Genomic DNA, 26,328 nt, shown 5'->3' with positions numbered 1-26,328 from the left:
AAATGCTCATATTTCTTCTTTCTTCAATGAGACAAGAACAAATAAAGAAACCCAACAGGCTAAAAACAAACACCCTTAGCTCTGCAGAGTCCAGGGAGGCTCTTGTTTCCCTTTGTGATTTTAGAAACCCATTAAATGATGCTATGATGTTCTTCTGCATTTTCAACAGATTGAGAGGCAAAGCACAGGAGCCAACAAGTGGAGATTTGTTCGGAAAAGAGCTTAGTGGGGAACAGGAAGGAGGCTGTGTTCAGTGCAGTGGGGAGGGGTCCCTCTTGATTCCCACTGCTTCTCTCTGTGTTTAAGATGTCCTCAGTTCTCTTCCGAAATGCTACATCAGGCCCTCTCCTACCTGTTGTCCACAAACTAGCCAGGGTGACCCTGCAGCACTGGAAACCATATCATGCCAAGCCCAGGCTTAACACCCTTTGATGCGTTCTGTCTTCTGAGAAGAGAAACTGCCCGCTCCCTTCCATGGCTTTGCTCTGGGATATCGGGACATCATCTCTTCCATTCCCAGCCAAGCTGTTCCGCATGACCCAGGCCCTCTCTGTTCTGGACCATCTCCAGGCTGCCCTCTCCACCCACTTTATTTTTGAAGGTTAGACAACAATTATTGACAGCCTCCCTGCCCCACCCTCAAAGTCCCCAGGTCACTTTTTCCACTTATAGAACTTGGGTGCCAGCCCCACAAAGATGGCCCCGGGCAGAGGTGTAGCGTGCTGTTCCATGAGACCCATAAGGTGACCGTAAGTGTCCTGTCCATACGGCGAGAACACAGCCAGCCGATTCAGCTCCTCCGATGGCATTTTCATCCGGCCACCGTCTCAGCCTCCTGCCCGCAATTCTCCTACAGGATCTGCTGCTGCTCCAGAGAGGCGTGTGGGAAACACTGGGCCGCCAGACAGCTGCCCTTTTGTCCCGGATGTGAGTGCCCTTCTTGCCCTTCCCACTGAGGTCCCTAGAGAGGTCAAGGTGGCCGTCCTGAATCTGAAAGAATTCTGGCATTCGCACGCTCCTTTCCGACAGTGCCCGCCGTATACATGGCAACAGCCACAGGAAGGTAGAAGGAATAGGAAGGTGTCATGCGTGTGACAATCGATGTGGACCTCTTTTCAGTGAGTCTGCCGAGACCCACGTTTCCCTGAGGGGCTGTGAGGAGCCCTAGGCTCTCGAGTCCCTGTCTCCTCCAGAGAGAAGCCTTCCCTTATCATCCTGTGTGAGGAGCCTCCATCCCATCACCCTTTGATTTCCTTCCTCGCAGGAATTCCTATTTGTCATCATTTTATGGATTATCTATTTGGTTATTTATTTCCGCTCTCCCTTAGAAAACTAGTCCCCCAACAGACTGCACTTGTCTCATTCATTCCTGGGTAGGCAGAGAGCCTGCCCCTGCTCAGCAATGTTTAATAAGTGTGTAAAAATGATTACGTCAGGAGGAATGAATGCATGGTCTGCCTGCATATCCCAGGCGACTTCCTTATCTACAAGCAGATTGATTTTTCTACAATACTGATCTGATCATTATTCTTTTTCTTCAAGTCTTTAGACTGTGTACAAGGGGGTGACAACCACAGGAGCCAGTTAGTAAGTGGAAATGAGAGAAGGAGGGCAGGTGTACACCGGGGGTGGTGGGAACTGTGGTCCGAAGCAGCACCCAGGCTCACTCGCAAGGGCAGGGCGGCCAGTACCTTTTTGCCACCTCATTCCCTAGGCAGTGCCCGGCCATGGTGGCCGGGTCATCTGATTTTTCTAAAGAAGTCAGAAATCTGGATTTTCTTGTGAAATCTCTGCTTTTTATAATACTGGTAACTAGCTCTTCTTAAAGACTGTGGGAACCAGCAGAGTAGGGACAACATACCCTCTTGAATTCTTCTTAAAGACTGTGGGAACCAGCAGAGTAGGGACAACATACCCTCTTGAATTCAACCCCGGCCCCCAGTTTTCAGGTAAGCCTGAGTGCCTTCACCAGCCTTAGCAGTTGCTTCATTATCTGACCCCACCTTTCACTCCCCGCCTTTTCTCCCTCCCCCTGTGTCCTCTGCCCAGAATCCCCTCACTGCCCCCCACTCTGTTCTCCTGGCTCATTTCCTCATATCCTCCAAGGGTCCTATGCGCCACCAACAAGCCTTCCTTGACCTCTCCACGTCCTTCGTCTTCTAGGAGCCCAGGCACCCTGTTCGTCTCCCCTGTGCCCTCCCTCCTTTTACTCCCTCATTCGCATTTCTTCTCCTCACTATGTCATACTCCCCACCCCTGTGGTTAGGGACTGTGCTCCGTCTGGTTTCACATGTGGCATCAGCTCATAGGTACAGGGTGGAGGCTTTGGCAGCAGAAAGACGTGAGGGTGAGTCAACACTCAGCCTTTGGGGTGTTCATTTGTCTCCCAATTCTCAGTTTCCTTATCTGCAAAGTGGAGATAACTAGCCACCTGACCTGGCTGTTGTGTGAATGAATTGAGACAATGAAGAGATGATGAATATCAGTGCCTCGCACACAGCTACCGTATTTTTCCGAAAATAAGCCCTCGCATGATTTTTCAGGAGGTCATCCCCTGCACATAAGCCCTAATGTGTTTTTTGGAGCAAAATTAGTATAAGACCTGACCTTATTTTCAGGGAAACACGGTAGTATTCAATAAATGGTGGTGATTTCTGTGAAGTCCCCTAGTCTGGTAGGGTATGTGACGTGTGGTCGGCAGTGAATAAACGTCTGTTGGCTGAGTGAATGGGTAAATGGTTTGCACTCTGGTCCCTGAATGCCGGCCACCTAGCAGCCTACATTTTCTTCCTCTGTCCTGACGCTGAGATGCCTCCTCCATGCTGTCCTGCTGTGCCACCTGCTGCCCCTCTGAGGCTGGCCTCTCCTGGCCTTCCTGTCCTGCTGATACCACATCTAGGCCCTCCGGGGCACATTCAGGACCTACCTATCGCTGCCCACCCATGGTCCCTCCACGTGCTCACGAGACTCAGGGCCACGGGAGGCTATCACTCCACTGACAGCTGCTCACATATCATGATAAATAGAACTCACATCTTTGTTCTGGGCATTGTCCAGTTTTTCCAACTGTTTTGTGTCCAAGAAAGAGAATTATCTCAGGAGGAGAGATCAAGAGGAAAGCACCTACTAACCGAGGGCAACAAAATTTGGGGGCTTAGATTCAGTGCTTGTGATTAAGTTGTGTGTAGACAGTTTGCTTATACACAGACGCAGCCCTTGTCCATAATTCTATTACTTAACTTAGACATGGGGTGAACTCCCAGCGTGGCCGTCACTGATGTTTCTTCTGTGCCCGTACCAGCACCAAACTAGGCATTTTCCTGCCCAACCTCCTGCCCGGCGCAGCCAGCCACCGAGCAGCTCTCCCTGGCCAAGCCACACCTTCAGTGGCGTTTTGGACAGTGCCTATGCTTGTTTCCTACAGTTATCAGAACAAAGCGCCACAAACTGCGGGACTTAAAATAACAGCAATTTATTGTCTCAGTTCCGGAAGCCAGAGTCCAAAGTCAAGGTGTCGGCAGGATTGGTTCCTTCTCGGGGCCTCAGAGGGAAGGAGACTCTTGTAGCTTCTGGTGGCTGTGGCTGTTGCTCGGCTTGTAGCAGCATCACGCCAGTCTCTGCCTCCGTCTTCACATGGTTTCCTCCCTGTGTGTCTCTATGTCCTCACGTGGCCATTGTCACGTAAGAACACCAGGCATATTGGATTAGGGGCCCACATTGCTCCAATGACCTCATATTAACTAATTATATCTGCAGTGATCGCATTTTCACATTTACAGGTACTGGGGGTTTGGATGTCAACATATCTTCTAGGTGGATACAATTCAACCCATCACAGCGTGCTAACCAAGAAATACTTGAATGTCCAAATCATAAAGTGCAGTATTGTATTTTTGGAGTAAATCTCCTAGGCTTTGCATTCTATGTGGTCTCCATTGCAGCTTTTCAATTCTGCTGTCTTAGCATGAAAACAGCCATCTCGAAAGCCCAGATGGACACGTGGCTGTGTACGCATAAACCTTTATTTGTAGCCAACAGGTAGGATTTGGCCTGTGGGCTGTAGTTTGCTGGCCCCTGTTCTGTCTGGAAAGCTCTTTCCTTGGATAATCCACATGGCCAGCTGCTTCAGCTCCTTCCAGTCTTTGTGCAAATGCTGCTTCTCAACAGGCCCTCACCTGAAGTCACACCCTCTCCCACCTAGCCCTCTTGGTCCCCTTTACCTCATTCAGGTTTTAGCCTTAGCTGTTACGCTGTTTCAGTACCTCCTCCTCTCCTCCATTGGAATGAGAGTTCCCTGGTGGGTGGGTTTATCTCTTTTGTTCACTGGTGCATCTCGCATGTTTTCTAGAGCTCTGGGCACATAGTAAGCACCCAATCCGTATTTTTTGAATAAATGAGTTAATAGATGAGTGGTTGATGCCTTTGTGTTCCCCACGAGTGTATGAATTCCTTGAGGGCAGGGATTTTGTGTCAGCAATCTGTGTGCTCAGCGTCTGCCTGACACACAGCTGAGGCTCCATCAACATTTGTTGAAAGGGTAGGACGTAAGCACACTCACAAACAGCAGAAATATGAATGATGTTGTTAAACAAAGTTAATGGGTTGTATTCGTTGTAACCCAGAATTTAGAAGACAAACCAAAAAAATGGATTTATATGTTTGAAACTGACTCAGATCCAAACATTTAAAAAAAAATGTTCCTTTTGCCATCTCATTTGGACTCCAATTTTCAACTATTATTTATTCAGTCAGTGACCAAGGGCAATGTGATTGATTGGATAATTTTCTGAAGGCATTTGAAACATTGAGTTATGTGTTTGGTAATGAATACAAGTTTTAAGATCGGATTTTTCCCCTGTGCCAAAATCACTCTTAAAATAAATGTATGTGTTTAGAGAAACACCTTAACAACTTTAATGCATTAAAATACAAATTGCTAATAACCCTTATTAAATGATTACTGTAAGGCAGGATAATAAATGTTTAATGACCAATGCCTAAAATAGAGAAGCTATAAAACTTGACTTCAAGGAATTTGCAATGAAATTGGGGAATCAATAAACCCATGTCAAAGGGGGAAAATGACATTTCCAAGCTAATAGTGGGCAAATTAAGTTTGGAGGTTGTGAGGGGACTGCATGCTTGCACATTGAATAAAACCTCGGTAGGGACTTGGAAAAACGAATTCATAAATTAACCTTAATAACTCAGCGTGGACATCTACATGGGCTCAATCTCATTAACACTCAGGAACCTGCTTATTTTCTCCTCTGGAGGAAATGTTTGCGAGTCTGCTGGGCTGTCCTGCTGAACTCCACAGGTTCCTCCATTCTCTGATATTCCAGCCATGACCTCACGTGGAGGGAAAGGCACTTGAAATCCACAAGCATTCTCATTTTAGTAGTATCACTTTTTATTAGGTTGGTGCAAAAGTAATTGCGGTTTCGAACCGTGAATTTTAAATCATTATAACTAGGCTCACACACATCTTTATTAATCAAAATAGGAACCATGACAATCAACACATTTTTGCCAATGAGAAATAAGTTTGTTTATTCTTGTAGCATAAAAATTTGTGCTTTGGGATTCGATGAACTCTTGGAAAGCATTTTCTGCACCCTGCTCGTTGTGGAAGCATTTTCCCTGCAAAAAGTTGTCGAGATGCTTGAAGGAATCGTAGTTGGTTGGCGAGAGGTCAGGTGAATATGGCGAATGAGGCAAAACTTCGTAGCCCAATTCGTTCGACTTCAGAAGCATTGGTTGTGCGACACGCGCTCGGGCATTGTCATGGAGAAGAATTGGGCCCTTTCTGTTGACCAATGCCGGCTGCAGGTGTTGCAGTTTTCGGTGCATCTCATCGGTTTGCTGAGCATACTTCTCAGATGTAATGGTTTCACCCGGATTCAGAAAGCTGTAATGGATCAGACTGGCAGCAGACGACCAAACAGTGACTGTGACCTTTCTTTGGTGCAAGTTTGGCTTTGGGAAGTGCTTTGGAGCTTCCTCTCAGTCCAACCACTGCGCTGGTTGTCTCCCGTTGTCTTATAAAATCTACTTTTCATTGCATGTCACAATCTGATCGAGAAATGGTTCATTGTTGTTGCCTAGAATAAGAGAAGACGACACTTCAAAATGACGCTTTTTTTGATTTGCGGTCAACTCATGAGGCACTCACTTGTCGAGCTTTCTCACCTTTCCAACTTGCTTCAAATGCGAATGACCGTAGAATGGTCAATGTTGAGTTCTTCGACAACTTCTCTCGTGGTTGTAAGAGGATCAGCTTTGATGATTGCTCTCAACTGGTCATTGTCGACTTCCGATGGCCGGCCACTATGCTCCTCATCTTCAAGGCTCTCGTCTCCTTTGCAGAACTTCTTGAACCACCACTGCACTGTACATTCCTTAGCAGTTCCTGGGCCTAATGTGTTGTTGATGTTGCAAGTTGTCTCTGCTGCTTTACGACCCATTTTGAACTCGAATAAGAAAACCACTCGAATTTGCTTTTTGTCTAACATCTTTTCCATAGTCTAAAATACATATAAAATAAACAGGAAGTAATAAGTCATTAGCAAAAATACATAAAGTGAGAAATGTGCATTAAAATGATACATAACGTAACCACAATTATTTAAGAATGTATTCCAATATCAAACAGCAAATGTCAACAATGCAAAAACTGCAATTACATGTGCACCAACCTAATATGAGCTGTTACATTTTTAGTTGAGAAAACGCTTTTTGTAACAATCTCAAATTCTCTTGGTGTGAAATACTTTAGTGATATCACCCACACATTAAATAGAGTCTTCAACGTCTTTAAGATACAATGATTAACCTACTAATGAGTAAAGTCAATAATTTACTTGGAGGGAGAAAATCCCCTCTCTGCTCAACTCCAGGAGAAATTGTTTCTGCTTGTCGTGTTCCTGTCTGGGGGCAGACGATGCCCAGGCGTTCCGGGCTCGGCCAGGCTGGGCTGGCTTTGTTGGGCTCCATCCCGGGGACTGTGAGTAGCAGCATCTGCACAGCACTGTCCCTGAAGGTGCGGATTGGCTGTGCTAGGCGCTGCCTGGACTAATGACATTCGTTAAGGGAGGAAATTCATAAATGCAAGCAGAGTTCACAGACCAAGCATAACAGAGACCAGTGGGTCCTGAGAATCCACTACGTCTGGGTAGGACAACCAAAGTGTTTATCAAGGAAAAGAAGCTCGTAAAACAAAAACAAAAATCAAGATTGCTTAGTCAGCTGCCTAGTTCTGCATTTAACCAAACGAGCACCCAGGGTGATGCTTAGAAAGTGGTGTCATTTGGAAAACTGTGGGCTGACACCTAACTCCTGGTGGGTGATGAGACCTGCGCTTACAGCATGCTGAGCAAAGTTGTGTGACGTGTGACCCAGCATGAGGAGCCGTCCTTTTCTCACTTCCAAGCTCCATCCAGCCTATCAGAGTAGGTTGTCTATCTTGTGTGAGATAAATGGAAATTGGGTTGTAAGCCAAACCTGATTTTTTTCATAGGATCAGAAAAGATTTTACATCAGTGGCCTCCGTGCGTGTCATCTGCCTGCGTGTGCACCTGTTGGAGTCTCTGTTACCTCCAGATATTACTCCACGTGCAAGGGAGAGTCACATGGCTCTTTAGAACTTGCCAGGTGGATGGGAGTCCCTATGTATATGCCATCTGTAGTCCTCTGCACAGCCTTCCAAGGCAGATGACATGGTCCTTATTTTCCAGATGAGCAAGCTGAGGTCAGTGGGATTAGCCCCCTGAACCAGGGCCACACGGCGATGAGCAGCTGACCTAGCATTTGAACGCAGGTCCCACTGCAGAGCTTACCTCCTGCCCCCTCCACATGCTTCCAGCACCCCCCTCGTTTAGGCAACATGTTAGGAAACAGCAACACCCTAACCTGCCTCCGTCTTTCCCTGGTGCTGCTTTGATACCAGAGAAGAGGGATATGGGGATTTTGAAAATGGTAGAGAGTGTTTTCTTATAAAAGCTTGCAGGAGGAGATGGGATGAACTGGGATTATTAAACCTAAAGCAGAAGAGCCTGTGGGTGATGTAATGCGGCCCTTTATGGACACAGAAGTTCGGCAGGTGACACAAGGTGAAACGTGTGATTTGGTAGAATCTTCCAGGAGAATGGAAAGGCTGCCTGAGGCTTTGTGCTTGGACTGGAAACAGAGAGCAGAATGGACAAGGATCTCTCTTGTCACTTTGAGCGAGAACATTTAGACGTGTAGCCACTGAATGAAGCTCCTGTAGACAGAAAGAGAGGGAGAATTCTAGGTGAGTGTGTTGGGCTCCGAGATACGTGCTCATGCAGAGGTGGCAATTCTTGGTTAGGGAGAAATAGCACAGGTCTCTGGTACGAGTCGCTCCTACTCGAATCAGCAAATGCATGTGAATAACGCATTTCAGTAGGGCTTGAAGAAGGAAGGAATCGAGTTTGCTGGTACCCTCTTCCTAGTCCCACTACGCGTGTTTCGGCAACAGCTTTCTTTCTGCCAGGTGCTCAGTGAGAGAAGGACCTGGGATCCAAGGCTCACTTTGCTGTGTCACCATTAGTGGTCCCGGACATAGGCCACCCCTCCCCCCTTTACCTGACCCACACGCACAGGAATTTGGAGCATAAGCTTTTCTCTAAAACTCTTCAGTGTCTCCTATGGCAGTGGGAATCTGCCGCCTCTCTGTGGGTGGCTGGCCTGGCCTTCTACTTCCTGTCCCGGCGATCCCTTCTTTGCCAACACAAGCGTCATTCCACTTCCAGCCACCCGTAGGGCCCGCTCTGCAGCTGTGCTCGCTCCTAGTGGCTCATTCCCAAACTCCTGTCTGCCCTTCCTCTCCCCTCCTTTCTGATTCTCAAGTTCATGTCCCTGCCCTTGGCCTCCTTCTCACCATCAGAGTGATTCCTGTCCGTCTGTGTCTTGTTTCTCTCCTCACGCTGTCCTTGGGGGCCTGGACTGTACCTGTCATCCCACCATGGAATACCCAGCAGGGACTGCCCTCCGCGCAGTGAGTGGTCAGGAAGTCCCCGATGACAGAGGCGCCCTCTGGCTGCCGCTGAAGGTCTCTCTGGAGCGGGGCCCCTGCAGCTGGTGTGGTTCCAGATCTGCTGAAAGGAACACAGACCCTAATTCGATATACAGAATGAAAGCTAATGACTCAACTTGTTCAGTGACTACCAACCTTGATGTGTTTAGAACCAGGGTGGTTCTATTAATTTATATATTTATTATTTATGCATGTTATTTCATAATTTAAACAAACAGTGATCTATATTTTGATGAATTCGAATCAAGTGCTAGTCACTTGGCATATGTTGCCTTTGATTCTCGAGTGGTATCGCCTATTGGGTACTGTACCCACCATCCTGAAAAGGAGGAGACAGAGTCCATGTTGTTAAATAGCTTGTGAAGTTCATACAGCCAGTAGGTGGAAGTATTGAGCCATATATACATACACGTCAGTGCTATAGGTACCTATGTGCCACACACACAAATATGTTTATCTGTCATCTATCTATCTATCTATCTATCTTTCACTAGAAATCTTAGACAATGAACTTTAGTACATCAATGGCTTTTAAACCACATTGTATTTAATTTAGTTACCCACTCATAATAAATACCTAGGTGAGGGTGGCTGGTTGGCTCAGGTGGTTACAGCGCGAGCTCTGAACAACAGGGTTGCTGGTTCGAGTCCCAGATGGACCAGTGAGCTGCGCCCTCCACAACTAGATTGAAAACAATGACTTGACTTGGAACTGATGGGTCCTGGAAAAATACTGTTCCCCAATATTCCCCAATAAAAAAAAATTTTTTTAAAGAATTTGAAAATAAATAAATACCTAGATGTATAGATTGACTTTGGAAGGCTCGCAGCACAGTTTCATGTAGCTGTGACAAGGTGAACAATATGTACAGTAAAAGAGAGTCTGAAATCGAGGAATATGTATAGAAACAGAGTTGGGACTGACTGACACCAACAGATTAGGGAACCAAACATCTCTGGCTAATCGTGTGTCATACCTAAAAATTGCTTCCATTGACTCTTTTCTCTTTGTGGAATAGCTTGCTGTTTTAAAAACACAGCACGGCTGTCTTTATGTTCCTCAAATGCTGATCACCGTTAAGCGTATAATATATGCATGTTTGATTATTCATGATCATTGTGTGAAGTTCTATTAAATATAAACTATTAGAAGAGAAATCAAGAGTAAATCATGAAATAATAATTATAGCCACCATGCATTCAGATTTTACTATGTACTTGTCTCTTTAATCCTTCCAGCACAGTAGGTGTTTTATGCCCCGAGTCGTAGCCCAGGATGAAGGAACAGGCCAGATGTCAGCAGTCCACCCCCAGCTTTCAGGCTGGGCTGGGCAGAGCCACAGCCCCTGTGCCCCAGGCCAGGCATTGTCCAACTTGCCTTTGGCAAGCATGTCGAACAAGATGGCCTTTGTTTGCAAAAGAATTAATGATAGACTTTGATTCTAGTTAGTTTTTTGTAGAGTAGGAAAATTGGAATTCCTTGTCTCTACTGCCCACTCTCGTCGATGTAGACCAATGTCTACAGCAAGAGCCTATCGGTGGCTGGGTCCATCGAGCACTTGAACCATCTGAACATGGTGGATGCAGTGGGCGCTGGAATGGGAAGAGCACAGGCCAGAAGGAGGCATTTGGATGTTTAGCATCTGGCTTTCCACGGTCCCAGTCTTCTCCAGCGTGTGATGCTTCTGTCCTCATTACTGGTGTTCACTTACATTGTGGGTCTCCTCCCATCTGCTTGATCACTGTGATGTCAGAAGAGGTGTAACATCGAAGTGCTAATGTCACGAAACAAGAGTCCTCTTATCCCATGATATATTGTGTACAACCCTGTAATCCACAGCTCAGTGTGTGTTACAAGCATGAGAAAGCAGCTTCTTCGTGCATATACTTTAATAAGCTGACATATCCTCACGTCTGTTTTTATTCCGAATTAGCAGCACACCTTCCTCTGATCCTTTGTAGCTCTAACAATAATCACAAAGAGAGGACCCCTCACGTCTCTTTTCCATGTGCTCGCATCATTGTAGAGAAGAAGGCAATGCCTGATTTATAACTTGTTCAATTCACTCAGGAGTGACAGACACTGCTTTGTGGTGAGTTGCATTTTAATCGGAGACAGAACTTGAATAGTGGAAAGGAAACAATATGCATCTTATTATCCTGCCTGGTGAGAATCAAACATGCCCTCCCTCCAGATTTATATCTATAAATGCAAGAGATATTTGGCTGGCTGTTTGACAATTATTCCTGCTTTTTTCACTGTCTTTGGAAAAGGAACAGGATGCTGGTTTCAAAAGGCTCTGCTTTCTGAGGATCGGAGCTTCCTGGCTGTGCCACAGGTCACAGGGTCAGGGATCCATCAGCATCCTGAAGGACCACAGCAAGGCAGCAGGATGTGCTTCCAAATGCAGTTTAGCACCCTGGCTAAAGCGACAGTGGTGTGTGGTGAACTAGAGAACAACATACACTGCAGACTGAGCACATGTACTTCCCTTGTTTTCTCAGTGGGGAAATGTATTTGAGCATTTCTTTGCAAAATACTCCTAGTCTCCCTGTCAAACAATTGGTTTAGGGTGTGGTTTGGAGGGATATCGGGGGTTCTCTGTGGAAACAGGAAGCTGTGGACCGATCTGCTTGACATTACTCCATGTAATGTAATGGAGTAAAGATGCCTTTACATGTGGCATCTGTATTTGATTGTTCAGTGACGTGGACACTGAACATGAAATAGAGGCCCTAACAGTCACCCGTTGGCACTCTGGGGCTATGGCGGCACCATTTGAAACACCATCTCGGGTGCTGAAGCAATCATTTCCTGACAATATTCTTGTTTTATAAGCTCTTGGGTTGTTGGCTTCTTCCTCCTGATTTGTCTTCTTTCTGTGTGGTTCCTGATGTGTCTAAGAGCCACAGGGTCCAGTTTCATTTGGGCATTTGTTTTCCCCTCTAGTCAGTTGTAAAACCCTCTTCCTCTCACTCCTGAGTAAACCTGCTCACCACTTTGGTTCCTAAAGCATTGTCCAGAATTCCTCATCCTATTCTTGACTATTCTTAGCAGCATCGTTTGTTCTCCTGCAGCCCATTATGTATTTCAGCGTCGTGTGATGGCAAGTGTATGGGATCTGAGGCTGGACTGTCTGGGTTGGGGATATAAACCCCATCCCCTGCCCTCATTGCTAGTTGTGTGGACTTGGACCGATTAGTAAACCTGTGGGCTTTCATGTTTGCGTCTGTGAAATGGAAGAATGACACAGCACCTGCCCCTATGGTTCCTGTGAGTTTCATGAGCACAGAACCAGGTACAGCGGCACTCTACAGGCATTTTTAAATTATAGACCCAACCTTGAGCTGGAAGAAACCATGACAGGTCTTTTTACCTTTGTAGCTTCTCATTTTCCTGCTCAAAACTTCCTACATACCTGAGATACTTGCCATGTGGTTTTCATGCTGTTTGTCCCCAACTTAGTAGTAGAAGTAAGCAGTTGGGAGGGTGTTTGGTAAATCTTGTGGACTCTGCCTCACACCTCATCCACGTGTGCTGGGAACTCCAGTCCAGGGCAAGATGCACCCAGTCCAGTGCTTCTCTCTTTGTTTTCTCCATTTAATATAAGGTATTTTGTTGTTGTTATTGCTGCCGATGACGGTTTTTTTGTTTGTTTTCAGTACAGTGATCAAACTGTAGCCTGGTTATATGAATTTAGGTGCAGGGCTTGGTCTGAAATGTTTGAGCCTTCTCTTTAGAATTAGACATACAGGTGAATATTTTCTTCAGAGAGGAAATGTAGTCTTGTGCTTTTGGGGTATGCTACAGGAAGGATTTCTCTTTTGGAGCCTCATGGTGAACATAGATTTAAAAATCCCCCCAATATTTTGCCTTATATTCCCAAAACCACAAGTCAGAGATATGCAGCCTCCTGTTCTGTGAGCCTCTCTCCAGGATATTAAAGCATCCTGTAACAGGAAATATATCTGCTTTTCATCTCAGATGTTTTAATGCAATCCAGGGTTTGGTTTTATAAATGCCCATTTCAGGTTAAAGCAAAGTGATCTAAATAGTATGTTTGGCAGTTTTTAAATTAAAATCATTTCTTACTGAATTCTCTTTGTATTACTCAATGTTCTTAAATGACTTAAGAACAATATAATGGACTGAAGAGAAAAGCACATTGCATGTACAATTTAGAATATTTGTTACATTTTTAGAATGTGAAGTTGAATTAAACTGAAACATTTTGTAACGACATTGACTATATGTGTTGATTAAAAACTAGCAACAGTCTGTCTGGACCAAATAGTAGAATACTCAAAGCCATCTTCATGTTAGCCTCTGCATCAACGTCTACATTTCAGATCTTAGGTCGGTCTGTTGTGTGTCTCACTCAACATTAGTGGGTCATCGTGTAGCCAAACATATTTTCAGTTGTCCTGCCAATAACATGTCTATTGGTGCAATCTGATTGGACCTGACAAAGTACAAGGTCAGTTGAATTGCCTCCAAAACTAATTGTCCCTGAAATGTGTCTTTGTGCATATACTTGTTGTCTGTGTCTTTCCATTTATTTTGAACACCAAAAGCTATTGCCATATTATCCTAATTGCACCATAAAATTCAGGTATTTGCGATAGAATGAAACACTTTTAGCAATAGAGAAAAGAGTAAGAATCAAACCTGTTCAGTAGAGTTTTTAAAAATAAATATTAAGGCAACATTAGGGTGTCTGAAAGGGCATCGAGTCTATTATTGATGGGCTCAAACAGGAAGTTACAAAGATAACACCTCCAATGATGTATATAAAATTCAGCCGCCAGTCTATATAATTCCTAAGTTCCTCATGAGTTTGGTGACTAAGTAAAGGTTTTACTGTACTTTTGTCATTTCTAAATCTGTATTTTTAAGCTAATTTTGAGACCAAATACCTGCAGGTCAGTAACTCAATCTCAATATATTGCTTCCATTCTTTATGTGGATTCCTCAGCAACCCAGAAAAAAGACAATAAGGGTTAATCCTCAGTGATGTGGTCACCATAGTAACGGAAATTGCTAATGCTAATTCAGGACACTGATCTCACAGTTTCAGTTTTGTTTCAGTTTCACAAATGAAAAACATTTTAAAGTCCTTAATAAAAGCACATAAATTATGTACGTCATACATAAGTATGTAAGTAAAATCAAAGAATTTTGTTCTCTCATACACAAATGATATACTAGACTCCTGTGTTCTGAACCACATTTCATCCTTTTAATCTTATTCTCTCCTGTCTCTCTCTCTCTCTCTCTCTCTCTCTCTCTCTCTCTCTCTCTCTCTCTCTCTCTCTCTCTCTCTGTTATGTAGGATTATATGAATAAAGTAATAGATATTGCCTTAAAATTTTTATATTGTGAATATTAGCTGCCCATTTTTGATGGTGTTCATGTCCTGTTAACTTGATGTTGCATTAAGTCGAGACGCTCACCTGTAGAATTATGCTGGCGATTTCCTGCCATTTGGAGCTTGTGTGCCAAGTTCCACCCAGTAGCACAAATCATTCCATGCTCATAGGGCCTTCCATTCACCCTATAAGATGTCTACACAAAACCAAGTCTCCTTGGAAGAGATACTGAGCAGGCAAGACATAAAGAAATATCATGTGGATGTTGACACTCTTCTTTTTTCCTGTTGTTTCCAGAACCAAACTTCGTATCATCTTATGACATCGGGAATTTCACCTACTTCTTTTTCCGAGAAAATGCCGTAGAGCATGACTGTGGGAAAACCGTCTTCTCCAGAGCTGCCCGGGTCTGCAAAAATGACATTGGAGGGCGTTTCCTGCTGGAGGACACCTGGACCACGTTCATGAAGGCCCGTCTGAACTGCTCCCGCCCCGGCGAGGTCCCCTTTTACTACAATGAACTTCAGGGCACGTTCTTCCTACCCGAGCTGGATTTGATCTACGGCATCTTCACCACCAATGTGTATGTAACTAGAAATAATTGCTTTGCCTGCTCTTCTACTCATTCTCAATGAGGAGACTGGTTTTGGACCTTTGTGGTTTAAAAGTTGCTTTAAAAGAAATCTTTCTTATTTTACTGGGCTAGCAGACATTTTTTTTTCTTTTTTCTTTCTTTCTTTTTTTTTCCCTTTTCTTTCGTTTTTTTTTTTTTTTTTTTTTTAATATGATTAAATGTTATGCAAAGATCTATGATTTCTGAGGCTGGTATTAGGAAAAGAAAGCTAATCAAAAGATTTTAATCATCAAATTATTCTACCATAAATTTCTCCTTCCTGATTGGCCAGGGTGTTCTGGAATGCTGGGACATATTAGATGCATTTTTTTCTACACGCATGTTATACATTTGTGCGTAATGAAAGCAGTGTTGTCTGGAAAGTCTGATCTTTGAGATAATGTAACTCTTGCCTGAACCCCTGCTCATAAATGAAACGTACATTTTCACTTTCCCACAGCTGCATTGTAAGCCATTGTGCTGCAGGACGCCTAAGTTAGCAGGCATTTCTAAAATGATGGTGATGCTTTTAAAATACTTTTGAAAAAATAATAGCATATTTTTTTTCTCTTGAGGGGAGATACTCCTAGCTTCAGAACTGACAGTATTGAACTACGTAAAACATATGAAGTTTTCTGATCTTTCACTCATGCGAATCTGGTGGGGTGTAGACGACTCTACTCACTTTCCATTCTTAGCTAGTGTGCTGTGCTAAGACAACAAGATCACATCCCAGCCCCAGGAGTCAAAAATTACATTGAGACTCTGAGATTCTGAGCTCCACTTTCCTCAACATTATCAGTGGTAATGGTAATTCTGCAGGGTGAGTTCTGATTTGAATCTCCTTTGAAATCTCTAATTTGGGGACCTAACAATTTGGACAAAAACCCAATATTTGTATCCCCAGTAAAGGGTTTGAATCAGGGTAGGTTGGAGGTGCTGACAAATGAAGTAGGATGACCCACCGTCCTGGTTTGTCTGGGATTGTCCCAGTTTTAGCCTTGGGGACAGCCCTGCATTTAGGGAAACTTCTCAGTCCTGGGTGAGTTCAGAGATCCAGTCACCCGGCTTTGCATCTTTTTGACTTATGTTCTCATCTCTTCAGTGTCAGAAGCCTGCCTGCGGATTGTGTTTCTAGAGTCTCTTTGTCTGCATCTTACTTCTCTGTTGACATTTTCCTCCTGATCTTTGCACTTCGGAGTTTACGTGTTAACGTTCGCTTGATAATAACATTTACTCCATGAAGAGTCTTCTTTCGTACATCGAGTTACGGACAAAAATAAGACTAAAATGGATGGCTTCCCACCTGCCCCCACCCCACCATGGCCATCTTTATTATAAATCTGGTTTTCAACCCCAGAAGTTATTTTCTGTACTTGATAAGTTTCTTTACAAAAAATCAATGTAAAGTTTCGGAATTTGATTTGCTTTCCAAAACCTTGTTTAAGAGATAGTGTAGGCTGCACAAGATGAATGTTCCATAGATCAGTTGACATCAATTTCACACCCAATGGGAGCTTGGCTTACTTAGCTGTTTATTCCCCCGGTCTGGGCAAAATGAACAATTTAAAAAGTTATATAACTACTGTGTCTGGACCATGCCAAGATGGTGAATGGTCAACTTAAATACTCGCAAAAATAAGTTGCAGACTATTCCAGACTATTTGTTTTTGATGTAGACACCCATCTTGTGGGAAGTCATCCAACATGTAGCATCTGTGCTAGCAGAGGCAGCTTCACTGAATCTTCTTCCCTTTCTCTCTCGAATCCTTCTTCTCCCTGGATCTGGGAAACAACAGATAGAAATATATCCATCTCTGATCCCACGGTATGTTCCACCTCTCATGCTCTCCTGTCTCAGCCTTGATCTTACCCTGTCAACAGACGACCATATTCTTGACAAGACTTGTTCTAAACTGAACAGAAATGACGAGCAGAGGTAGCCAGTTATTTCCTATCTCTGAATGAGATGCCCATAAAATGCTTGGCTAGCTTTCTGGTGCTTTTGCTCAGAATTTTGGGTTGCCTCTGTGTATTTGTCCAGGTCTGTCAGCACTGGGAAATGGCAGTAAGGTTACTGTTCTAACGCTGCCTGTCCCTGGAACTGTGTAGTTTTCTCAACACTGTGGCCATGAGTGGGGCTACAGGACCTGGGATTCTACTGCAAAGAGTCTCTGAAGGTTTAGCCTTTGTTTTATGGGATATGTAAAAATGGTGGCTCACAGATAGTAAATGGTGGGGGTGGGGATGGGGAAGGGTGAGGGTTTTGATTTCTCTTCCCTCCTCAGGGTATGAAGAGCTAGGAGAATGTCTCTCTTTTTCTCCCTGTGACTCCAGTAGACTAAGGAAGCAAACTTTAAGTTCCCCTGTTTTGGGCTCACCAAGGGGTCCTACTTCCACTTTTACCTGCCGGGGCTCTGAACAAGTTCAGAGGTAAAATGCAGCATTGAATGAAGGCCCCAGTATGACCGCAATTACTGATAGAGGCCTGGTGGCGACACATACCGTAGTAGGTCTGTTGACCCAATGGGTTTCTGAGCACCAACCCCAGCTTTAAGGAGACTCAGCCAGAAGGTCATGATAGTCTAGGCCTGGGCTGGCCTCACCTGCCCCTGGAATGGGGAGGAGAAGGAGGGTATATAACTCTGGCAGGCAGGGCCTTCCCAGGAGGAGGGCGAGGAAGGGCCACTATGGAGTCACCTGTGCCCTTTCTCCACACACCTCTCAGGTCACAACAAGTAAAAGGGCAGAGGGAGGGCACAAGATTGTGTGTGTGTGTGTGTCAGTGGCGCTCTCCTCACCAGAAGTTAGGAGTAAGTGTCCCCCAACACCTGACAGAGATGCTCGCACTGGCCGCCTGTGGGCATCCCGGGACTCCAGGCTGAGAGCAGACACTGGCCCAGCCTGGTTCCGAGGGAGTGAATGCAGTGAACTGAGAAGTGGGGTGCAGCAGGAAGGGGAAGGCGTCCAACGACGGGCTCGTGGGCGTGAATACGGGGACCTCTGCAAAGCCCCTGCTTTACTGCCCCTCAGGCTGTGACTTGGACTAAGTGACCTCTCTGTGCCTCTGGTTTTTGTCTGTAAAATCTGGCTGGTCTCAGTCTATAGGTTCCCTGTGAGAAGTAAGAGGACCCCTCCCAAGGGATTATCAGAGGGCTTGGGGGCATTATTATTACTAACCCCCCCCACACACACACACATACCCACAACTATCACTGCCAGGCCCAAGGTGGCCTTGGTAGAATCCCTCCTGTGTGTCTGGCCTTTTTGCTCTGCATAGTAGTTTTCTTCTTCTTCCTAAAGTCTAGTCACATGACTAGACTTCTAGTTCAGAAGCTAATTCTTCCTTGTGCTTTTTGACTTCTCACATTCTTCTTTTCTGAGGGTAATGTAAGAAAGAATAAAGAAAAAAGCAGTATGAATAGGTTCATATTTAGTGTCTATCACTTTATTCACCAGCAGCAGAGGTAGGCATAATTCCTGCCATTTTCTCCTCTGTGCTGGAACTTCGAGAGAAACATAGGTCCCTGACCTCAAGGCTCCTACCTTCCCATGGAGGTGGTTTTAATACCGTCCACACAGAGCTCTAAGAAAAGATTCAAAATCCTGGTCTTTGGAATGGGACTGCTGGGGTTCAAGTCCAACTCCCCCAGTTAGTAGCTGGGTGACTTTCAGCAGGTCTCTTGACCTCTCTGGGCCCCATGTTCCTTATTAGTGACTGTCCCTTACTTTAGGGAGATTGAGTGAAGCCTGTAGAAGGATGTGTAGCCCCCAGTCAGTGTTCGTCAGATAAACTGAGTGTAATGCAGATATTTCTGTTTTAGAGTTCCTGTGATTCAGGGAAAACAATGGATGAACGGGCTTATATTGACTAAGAGCAGTAACATGAAAATTTAAAACCAGAGCTGTGCTCAGAAAGCAGATTTATTTAACCAAAAAAAAGCATTTTGCCCTTTGCACACTTAGTAAAAGGGCACCAGACTTCTGAGGGCGCATCACTAGGAGCTTGAATTCCAAACTATGGTGTCAAGATTTCCTGTCAGTGCCATCTCAGATTTTTCTGACAGGCACTTTTTGCAAAATGCTTTTACTTGATTATTTTTTTTAAAGGTTTACAGATAAGCACACATATCTGGGGATTAAAAATTAAGCAACAGCCTGCCCCACTGCCCCCTGAAGGAGCCTGGTAAGCAGGCGGGAAGGGGGCTGGGCTAGGCTGAGCGGTGAGAAGCTCCAGCTCCTGGATGAGAAAGTCTTTTTCCTCCAGAATTTAAACGTGTAGCATACAGCTCTTCCAAAGCCTTTGTCACTCCGGCTGTGGCTCAGTGAATTAATCCCCTCCGGGAGGGTTACAAGTGTCATAGCCGCTAAACATCCTTGTTTCTGTACTGAAGCATTTGTTCCTTCCCTAAGAAACTAGTCACTGCTCCCACTTCATCCCTGGCGTGTGCAGGAGCCCGTGATCTTGAGTTTCTCTAGCAGGTGCCGGCTCTGGGCGGTGCGCAGGGGCCGTGGGGAGCACGGCGGTCGCTGCCGGGCCTCCTGACCCTCCCTCTTCCTCTTCCTCTTCCTCTTCCTCCCCAGGAACAGCATCGCGGCCTCTGCTGTGTGCGTCTTCAACCTGAGCGCCATCTCGCAGGCTTTCAACGGCCCCTTCAAGTACCAGGAGAACTCACGCTCCGCCTGGCTGCCGTATCCCAACCCGAACCCCAGCTTCCAGGTAATTCTAGGGGGCAACGGGCAACTCCGTCAGTCACTCCCAGACCGATGTGGAAACCTCACGAGTCGGGCTGGGACCCCTCCCACCTCAGGGCCTGGCCCCTGCATGGGCAGCTGTGAGCTCCCCGACCCCGCGTGGGACAGTCCCACACTCGGCTTGGCTCCGGTGAATAAACTCCGGCCTTTTGTGGGCTGAGGGGCCTGGACCAGAAAGGGCCTTTTGTCCTGTGTGACGCCTGAGGCTGGACTGAGAAAGGCTAGCACAATGCGGCGGTTTGGGCATCCAGGCTTCAATGATTACTAACGATGGTGGACTCCGTGTCCCCAGAAGCTCTAATCCCCAGTGAATGATGCCGTCATGAAGGGGGCCCAGGGCACAGAGCAGTGGGGACACACAACCAGCATCAGAGCTCTAATTGGCGACTGTAGCGAGATTTCCTGTCGGTGTGAATGGGGTGCGATGCGCAGCTGTAGGGGAAGGAGAGCAGATGGAGGCCGTTCATTCATAAAACACAAAAGTACAGATGTTTGAGCTACACAGGGCTCTGCACACCATTTACTCCCGTCTCCCAACACGCAGGGCAAGGTGGGACGCAGTGAGATCCAGCGACTTCCTCATGTTTGGCTGGTCAGCAGGTGTATGAGTCTGCCTGGCCGCCGTAACACAGGGCCACAGGCCAGGGGACTTAAAGGAAATTTGTTTTCTCCCAGTTCTGGAGGCCAGAAGTCCATGATCAAGGTGCCGGCTGGTTTTGTTTCTGGTGAGGGCTCCCTGCCCGACGGCCTTCATGCTGTGTCCTTAAGTGGCCGTTCCTTGGTGCACTTGTGGGACCTGCGCCCCACACTTGTGACCTCATTTAACCTTAAAGACTTCCTTAGAGGCTCCACCTCCAAATACAGCCACATCGAGGGTTAGGGCTTCAACATAAGACTTTGGGGGAGATGCAAGCACTGAGTCCATGACGGCAGACTTCCCTTGAGGGCCTGTCTTCTGGCAAGAACGCTCATGAGATCACCGTTCTCCTCGCGGGTGTAAGGTTTAGCACCACACAGTTCCAAACAGGGCTCAGTGGCTCGTGCATCACGTTGCATGCTGGCAACAGTGCTATGGTCCGTAGCAACTTCTGCCCCACACAGACAAGGGCGTTCAGCTTCCGGGCAGATAATCTGGCCAAGAGCACTGGGAGCAGTGGCTGAGTGGGGATCCCAACACCCGTCCGCAGATGCAAAGCCCCAACCTCTTCTGACTAAAGGACCCTAACTACTTAGTTACCTGAACTAATCAGTGCCAGACCGAGGTCCTGTATCCAGGCTTCCAAATTCTGGTTGGTTTGTCATCTGTCCCCATAAAACCTTTGGCTTTTGAGAAAACTGTGGGTATGGAAAGGTTCAATTCTTTTACACTGTACTTGGACTTTGGCAGAGACCCTTCAATTCTAATTGTTTTGAAAGAGTTGTTTGTGTTTTTTAAAGAGCCCGGGATTGGGATTAAGACGGGTGGTTTACACATCCTCTGTTACCATTTACTGCTTTATATAGGACACATTATTGAGCAACTTCCATCTCATATTTTCATCAGTACCGTGAGGAAGGAGGGATACACGTGCACAGGACTATTTTAGGAATAAATTTTGATAATGTCAATGAATGTGCATGGTTTGCTGTGTAATGTACATGACGGAGTTCTCTGAGGGACCATTTACTGGGTGCTGCCTGGGTGTCGCACGTTGTAAATGCTTTATGTACTTCGTCTTGTTTCCTCCTCTCAGCAAGTCTGTAGCGTGGGCATCCTTAGCCACACTTGATAAATCAGGAAACCAAGTGATCAGATTTACATTTATGATCCCAGACTTGCTCATGAGGAAGTCCAGCACTGGAGAGAGAAAGCCCTATTCTGAGTCAGGCGAACTAACCGTTTGGTGGGAACCACACATGCGGTAGTCACTTTTCCTGATGACATGTGTGGTTTATGGTTTACATATTTATTAACTGAACAGTGACTCGACCCCTCCATCGACTCTGAACCTAAATCCCACCTTTGTTCCCAGATGATGGGGTGAACCGTGACCATGTAAAAAGGTGCTTCACAAAAAAAATCCTGAAGGCGATATATACCATTCCCTTTTAAGAAAGTCCAGTGTAAAATCCCGAAGTTTAAAAAAAAATTAACAAAGATGCTCCCTAAATTTATAGTGTACTTTTAACGTCCTGATGCTCCTACGGCAAAATTCTTCACAATGAACAGTGACTTAAAAAACTCTGTGACGTCTTCCCACCTCCAGGCTTTGCATAACTTCTTGCTCCTCGGTCTGGATATATTTGTAGCACACAGCAAATCCCCTCATTTCCTAAGGCCATGGGCATCTGGTTTTGTTTCAATTAGCAATAATCGCGCCTCGGATAAACCTCATTGGCTACGACACTGCCACTGCGCAAAACTAGGGCATCTGGTTTTGTAATGCCAGTATCACACGGAAGGGCTTACTCACATTGATGAGGTGGGAGTAGGCCTATGCAGTATAATAAATGAAGCGTGTAGAAATGTGGCTTTGACTTCAGTCAGGCTCACGTAGCTCAGCTTGCCTGCCTTCCTTGGGTAGAATGTAAGATTTGCAGGGAACTGGAGTCAGAGTCTGGTGATTCTCTGTACAACTCCTAGCACAAATATGTAGCGAGTATTTTCTTTTGGCTTACCACATTTGATGACCATGCTAGCATACAGCATCCTTCCTGACCTTCATGGGGCCATCTAGGCTGGCACAGAGAGGGAATGCCACGCTTAGTCTGAACTGAGGGTCCCTCCACTAGTCGTGTATAAAGGGTCTATGTTTGCAATAACCAACAGTGAGAAGTGATTAGATTGTTTCAGTCTTGTTTGTGTGCTGACATTTGGGATTTTATGCAGCACTCATACACTAGAAATAGCTAATTAATGAAAGGAGCAGAGACACGATTGAGGCTCAGGAAGAAGAATGCATGAGGAGGACAGTACATGATCTTTCAAGATGTAATACGGACATCTCAACTGAAAACGATAACGAAACGACTCCTGTGTATCAGTTGCCATCTAGAAACCACTGTAGATGGTGTAGGATCTGACCCTGCTAGAGGCTGCAGCCGACAGTCATCTGAACCCTCGGCCTCACTAAGAAAATCAGAACTAACAGAAAATACCATCCAGACCCAGTAGCATAGCGGGATGGGACAGACTATGCAATTATTTTTTAGTTTCGATTACCACCCATCAAAAATAATGGAGCCAAAATGGACAAGAGACCCTCAACAGTGGTCACTCAGATGAGGAGGACTTTGCTGGAGGATCATATAAAGGGACTTAGCCGTGTCATCAGGACACTTTGATACATAATGCATGTTTGCAGCAAGATGAGAAGAAGGGTACCCTGAAAATCGGCACCCTTAGCGTGAGGTTACGTGATTGTGGACTTGTGAGCTTGGATGCACCTGTGAGCTAGGGTGAGAATGGATTTGTTGCTCTTGAAAAAAATAACAAAAACTGTAAGTATTATTGTGTTTAAAATTAGTAGAATTGTTTTCCTTACTCTGTTCAGAGGTGTTAGCAAGGCAGCCATTGTGGGTTGTAAGCCACATGAGGACAATAACTGTATTTTTACTACTTTTATTGTTTTCCTCTTGTACAGAGTCCCCAGAGTGTCACACAGACACTGGGAGAGCCCAGTATATAAGGCACAACTATAGAATTTGCAGCTCATTAGAGAGCTAGGTGGGTTACTTAGGATCTAATAAATATATACTGTAAATTCAAATAGCTTTCAAAATATTTGAAAAAGAATCCTTGGGTGACATATTTATTATAGGCTAGAAGAGTCTAAGACTTTGTAGAGTGTAGTTCCAAACCAGTTTTCGGCTCACGATTTTGGCCAATTCCAGTGTGTGGGAGTTTTTCCCATACCTCCAAGCAATATTCCAACACCATCTGGGTGCCCTACTATTCCACTCCATTCTGACACCGCTTACCTGCAGATAGAATTAGATCCCACAGGTTAAAGCCTCCCTCTCCCCTTCTCTGGATGACAATCTCAAGTCCAGATTTTCAACCTTGCTTGTGACCAATCTACTGTAGACGTTATAGATCAGAGGTTCCAACCATCCCCTCCTTGAGTTCTATTAATTTCCTCCAGCGGCTCAGGGAACTCAAAGAAACGTTTTACTTATTAGCTTACCAATTTATTATCTAAGGACATAACTCAGGAACAGCTTGATGAAAGAGATGTATAGGACAAGGTGAGGGCAAAGAGCTTGTGTGCTCTCTCCACGCACGTCGCTCCCCCAGCACTTCCACATGTTCTCCAACCCAGAAGCTTTCTGAAACTCTCTGAACCCCATCCCTTTGGGGTTTTCTGGAGGTGTTTCATTCCCTAGGTTTGATTGATTAAATCATTGGCCATTGGTGATGAAAATCAAGCTCCAGCCCCTCCGCCCTCCTCAGAGGGCAGTGGGATTAAAAGTTCCAACCCCCTAATCACATGGTCGGCTCCTCTGGCAACCAGCCTCCCCCCTCCTTAGGTGCTCTGCAAAAGTCACCTCATAAACGCAACAAAAGACACCTTTTTCCCTGTCATCACTTAGGAAATTCCAAGATTTTTAGGAGCCCTGTGCCAGAAACTGGGAAGAAGACCAAAGGTGTTTTTCTTATTATAAATCACAGTGTCACAGGTTTATGACTTAAATAAGACAAGTTGTCCAGGAGTAAAACCGTGTCATCAGTGGTCCTGCTATGCAGCTCCAGTCCACCGAGGCCTCCCGGTCTTCCAGCTAGCTCTCCAGATTCCTCAAGAACAGCAAGAGGTTCTCAGCTTTATGTCTCCAGATTTGTATGCCAATTAAACAAAACAACTGTGTGTGCAAAGCAAAACTTGTGTGTAAAACCTCACCCAGCAGGCAGATAGCTGCTTGCCACCTGTACCTATGTACTGCCATCGATTCCAGGAAAACAGCCAAACGCCCAGTCATTCTCAGAACTAGAATTCACATGTGTAGACGTCAGACCAAGTCCTGTAGAGCTCTCTTTCACTTTGTAACACATGTAACAGACAATGATCCAGTCCTCCAAGTATTACTATTAAATCGAATAGTTATGTCAAATCTTTTACACAACGCCCTGCCCCAACACCAACTGCTAGAGTATTCACCTGTTGGTTCCTTCCTTCCTTTATTTATTCATTCATTTTCCGCTGGCCACCATCGCTCAAAGGACCCTAGAATTACTGTCCTGCTACTCGATGAATGCATTGACCATTTGCCAAGATCAAATGGCTTCTCTGTGCCAGGCACGCTGTCTCCTGCTTTGTCATTTACAAGCCCCTGCAATTAATTTACAAATGCTCTCCACTGGTTATCAGTCAATCTCACACAGCCCTGCGAAGTGAACAGAGTAAGCGGTTTTTTCTCGTCACTTTATAGGCAGTGATATTACTGGTCCAAAAGTTCTGTGTGCCCAACACTTCAAAGGGCCAATACTCAAAACATCAGAGTCTGGAGTAAGGAAAGGTTTATTGATGGAGAAGGCACCCAGTCAAGAAGTTTGGGGCCTTCGAGGTTCCTCAAATCCATTTTAAGAGAGAATTTGGGCTTCTTTTATGTGCAAGGAAGGGAGAAGGGGAGGAGCAAGAGGTGATTGACAGTCACACACATCTGGGACCAACAGGGATCCAAGGAAGAGCTCTGAATCTTGAAATCTCTTTGTTCCAGGCCAGTTGACCCCTGCTGATTTGAGTCTGGTCTTGAGGCTCCTGCAAATCTTTGATGAACAGTCTTTATTTTTTACATATTTCATCACCTCTTTGGGAGAGACACCTCCTGACAATGGGCTATTCCTCCAAACACTCAAGCCTCAAGCAGAATTTTCTCTAATGATTAGCATATCTATAGCAGAAGTTACTGGTTTGAAGGCCATGGGAAAAATACAGGCTGGAATCAAGGTAGAGTGAGAGAGAGCCAGCAGTCCACTCTGTTGCAGAGAGAGAAGCTGACAAGCAGTGTCTCCCCTGCGACCACATGGCTCCTGGGTGACCGAGCTGAGCCCTTCACCCGACTACGTGTCGTGTGGTCCCATTGCCGGGTCCATGGGCTGCCCCTGCAAGGATGTGACATTAAACTAGCATTGGACAAGACTCGAAATCCATTTCAGCCCAAGATTCTCTCATTGTACAATCGGCCTATCATTTCATGGCATGTAGGACATTTCATCAAGTGCTGCAAAAATACCATCTGTTTTAAAAAAGCAATTTCCATCTTACGCTTTAGACCACTCACCTATTACAAAACCAAGTATTACAAATGATGTGTTATAAATGGTAGTTTCAGATTGTATGGGCAGGGAAATTCTTTTCCATCAAACCTACTTACGTGAAGTTCTGCTGAGGATCAGCCTTTATTGGTCCCAGGATTTCAAGTTTATAAAGGAAATGAAGAAGGTTGGTGGTAATTTTCCGGTTCTGTGCTCTGCCCCAGGAAAGCTTTGCCATCTTTCCTACCCTCTTTTGATCTCATCCTTGCCAAAAACCAACCTATATCACACCTCCCAGCT

At 45.4% G+C, this 26,328-nt stretch overlaps 1 protein-coding gene and 2 pseudogenes across 3 annotated transcripts in view; 1 reads left to right on the top strand and 2 right to left on the bottom strand.

Annotated features, from left to right (window-relative positions):
* The window catches only part of SEMA5A (semaphorin 5A), a 430,801-nt gene that overhangs the window by 290,444 nt on the left and 114,029 nt on the right, over positions 1-26,328 (top strand). For all 3 annotated transcript variants that reach the window (XR_004423500.1, XM_033110202.1, XM_033110203.1), the window contains 2 exons: positions 14,726-15,011; positions 19,626-19,761. Coding sequence is in view for 2 of the 3 variants with exons in the window: in XM_033110202.1 (XP_032966093.1) it covers positions 14,726-15,011; positions 19,626-19,761 (422 nt within the window). In the remaining variant the exon portion in view is untranslated. The remainder of the gene's footprint in view (positions 1-14,725; positions 15,012-19,625; positions 19,762-26,328) is intronic.
* On the bottom strand, positions 654-1,729 carry LOC117025053 (farnesyl pyrophosphate synthase-like; annotated as a pseudogene).
* LOC117025391 (uncharacterized) lies at positions 22,035-22,200 on the bottom strand (annotated as a pseudogene).

The sequence above is a fragment of the Rhinolophus ferrumequinum genome, chromosome 7, assembly GCF_004115265.2.
Source record: "Rhinolophus ferrumequinum isolate MPI-CBG mRhiFer1 chromosome 7, mRhiFer1_v1.p, whole genome shotgun sequence".
Classification (NCBI taxonomy): Eukaryota; Metazoa; Chordata; class Mammalia; order Chiroptera; family Rhinolophidae; genus Rhinolophus; species Rhinolophus ferrumequinum.
This window is presented reverse-complemented; position numbering and strand designations above follow the sequence as displayed.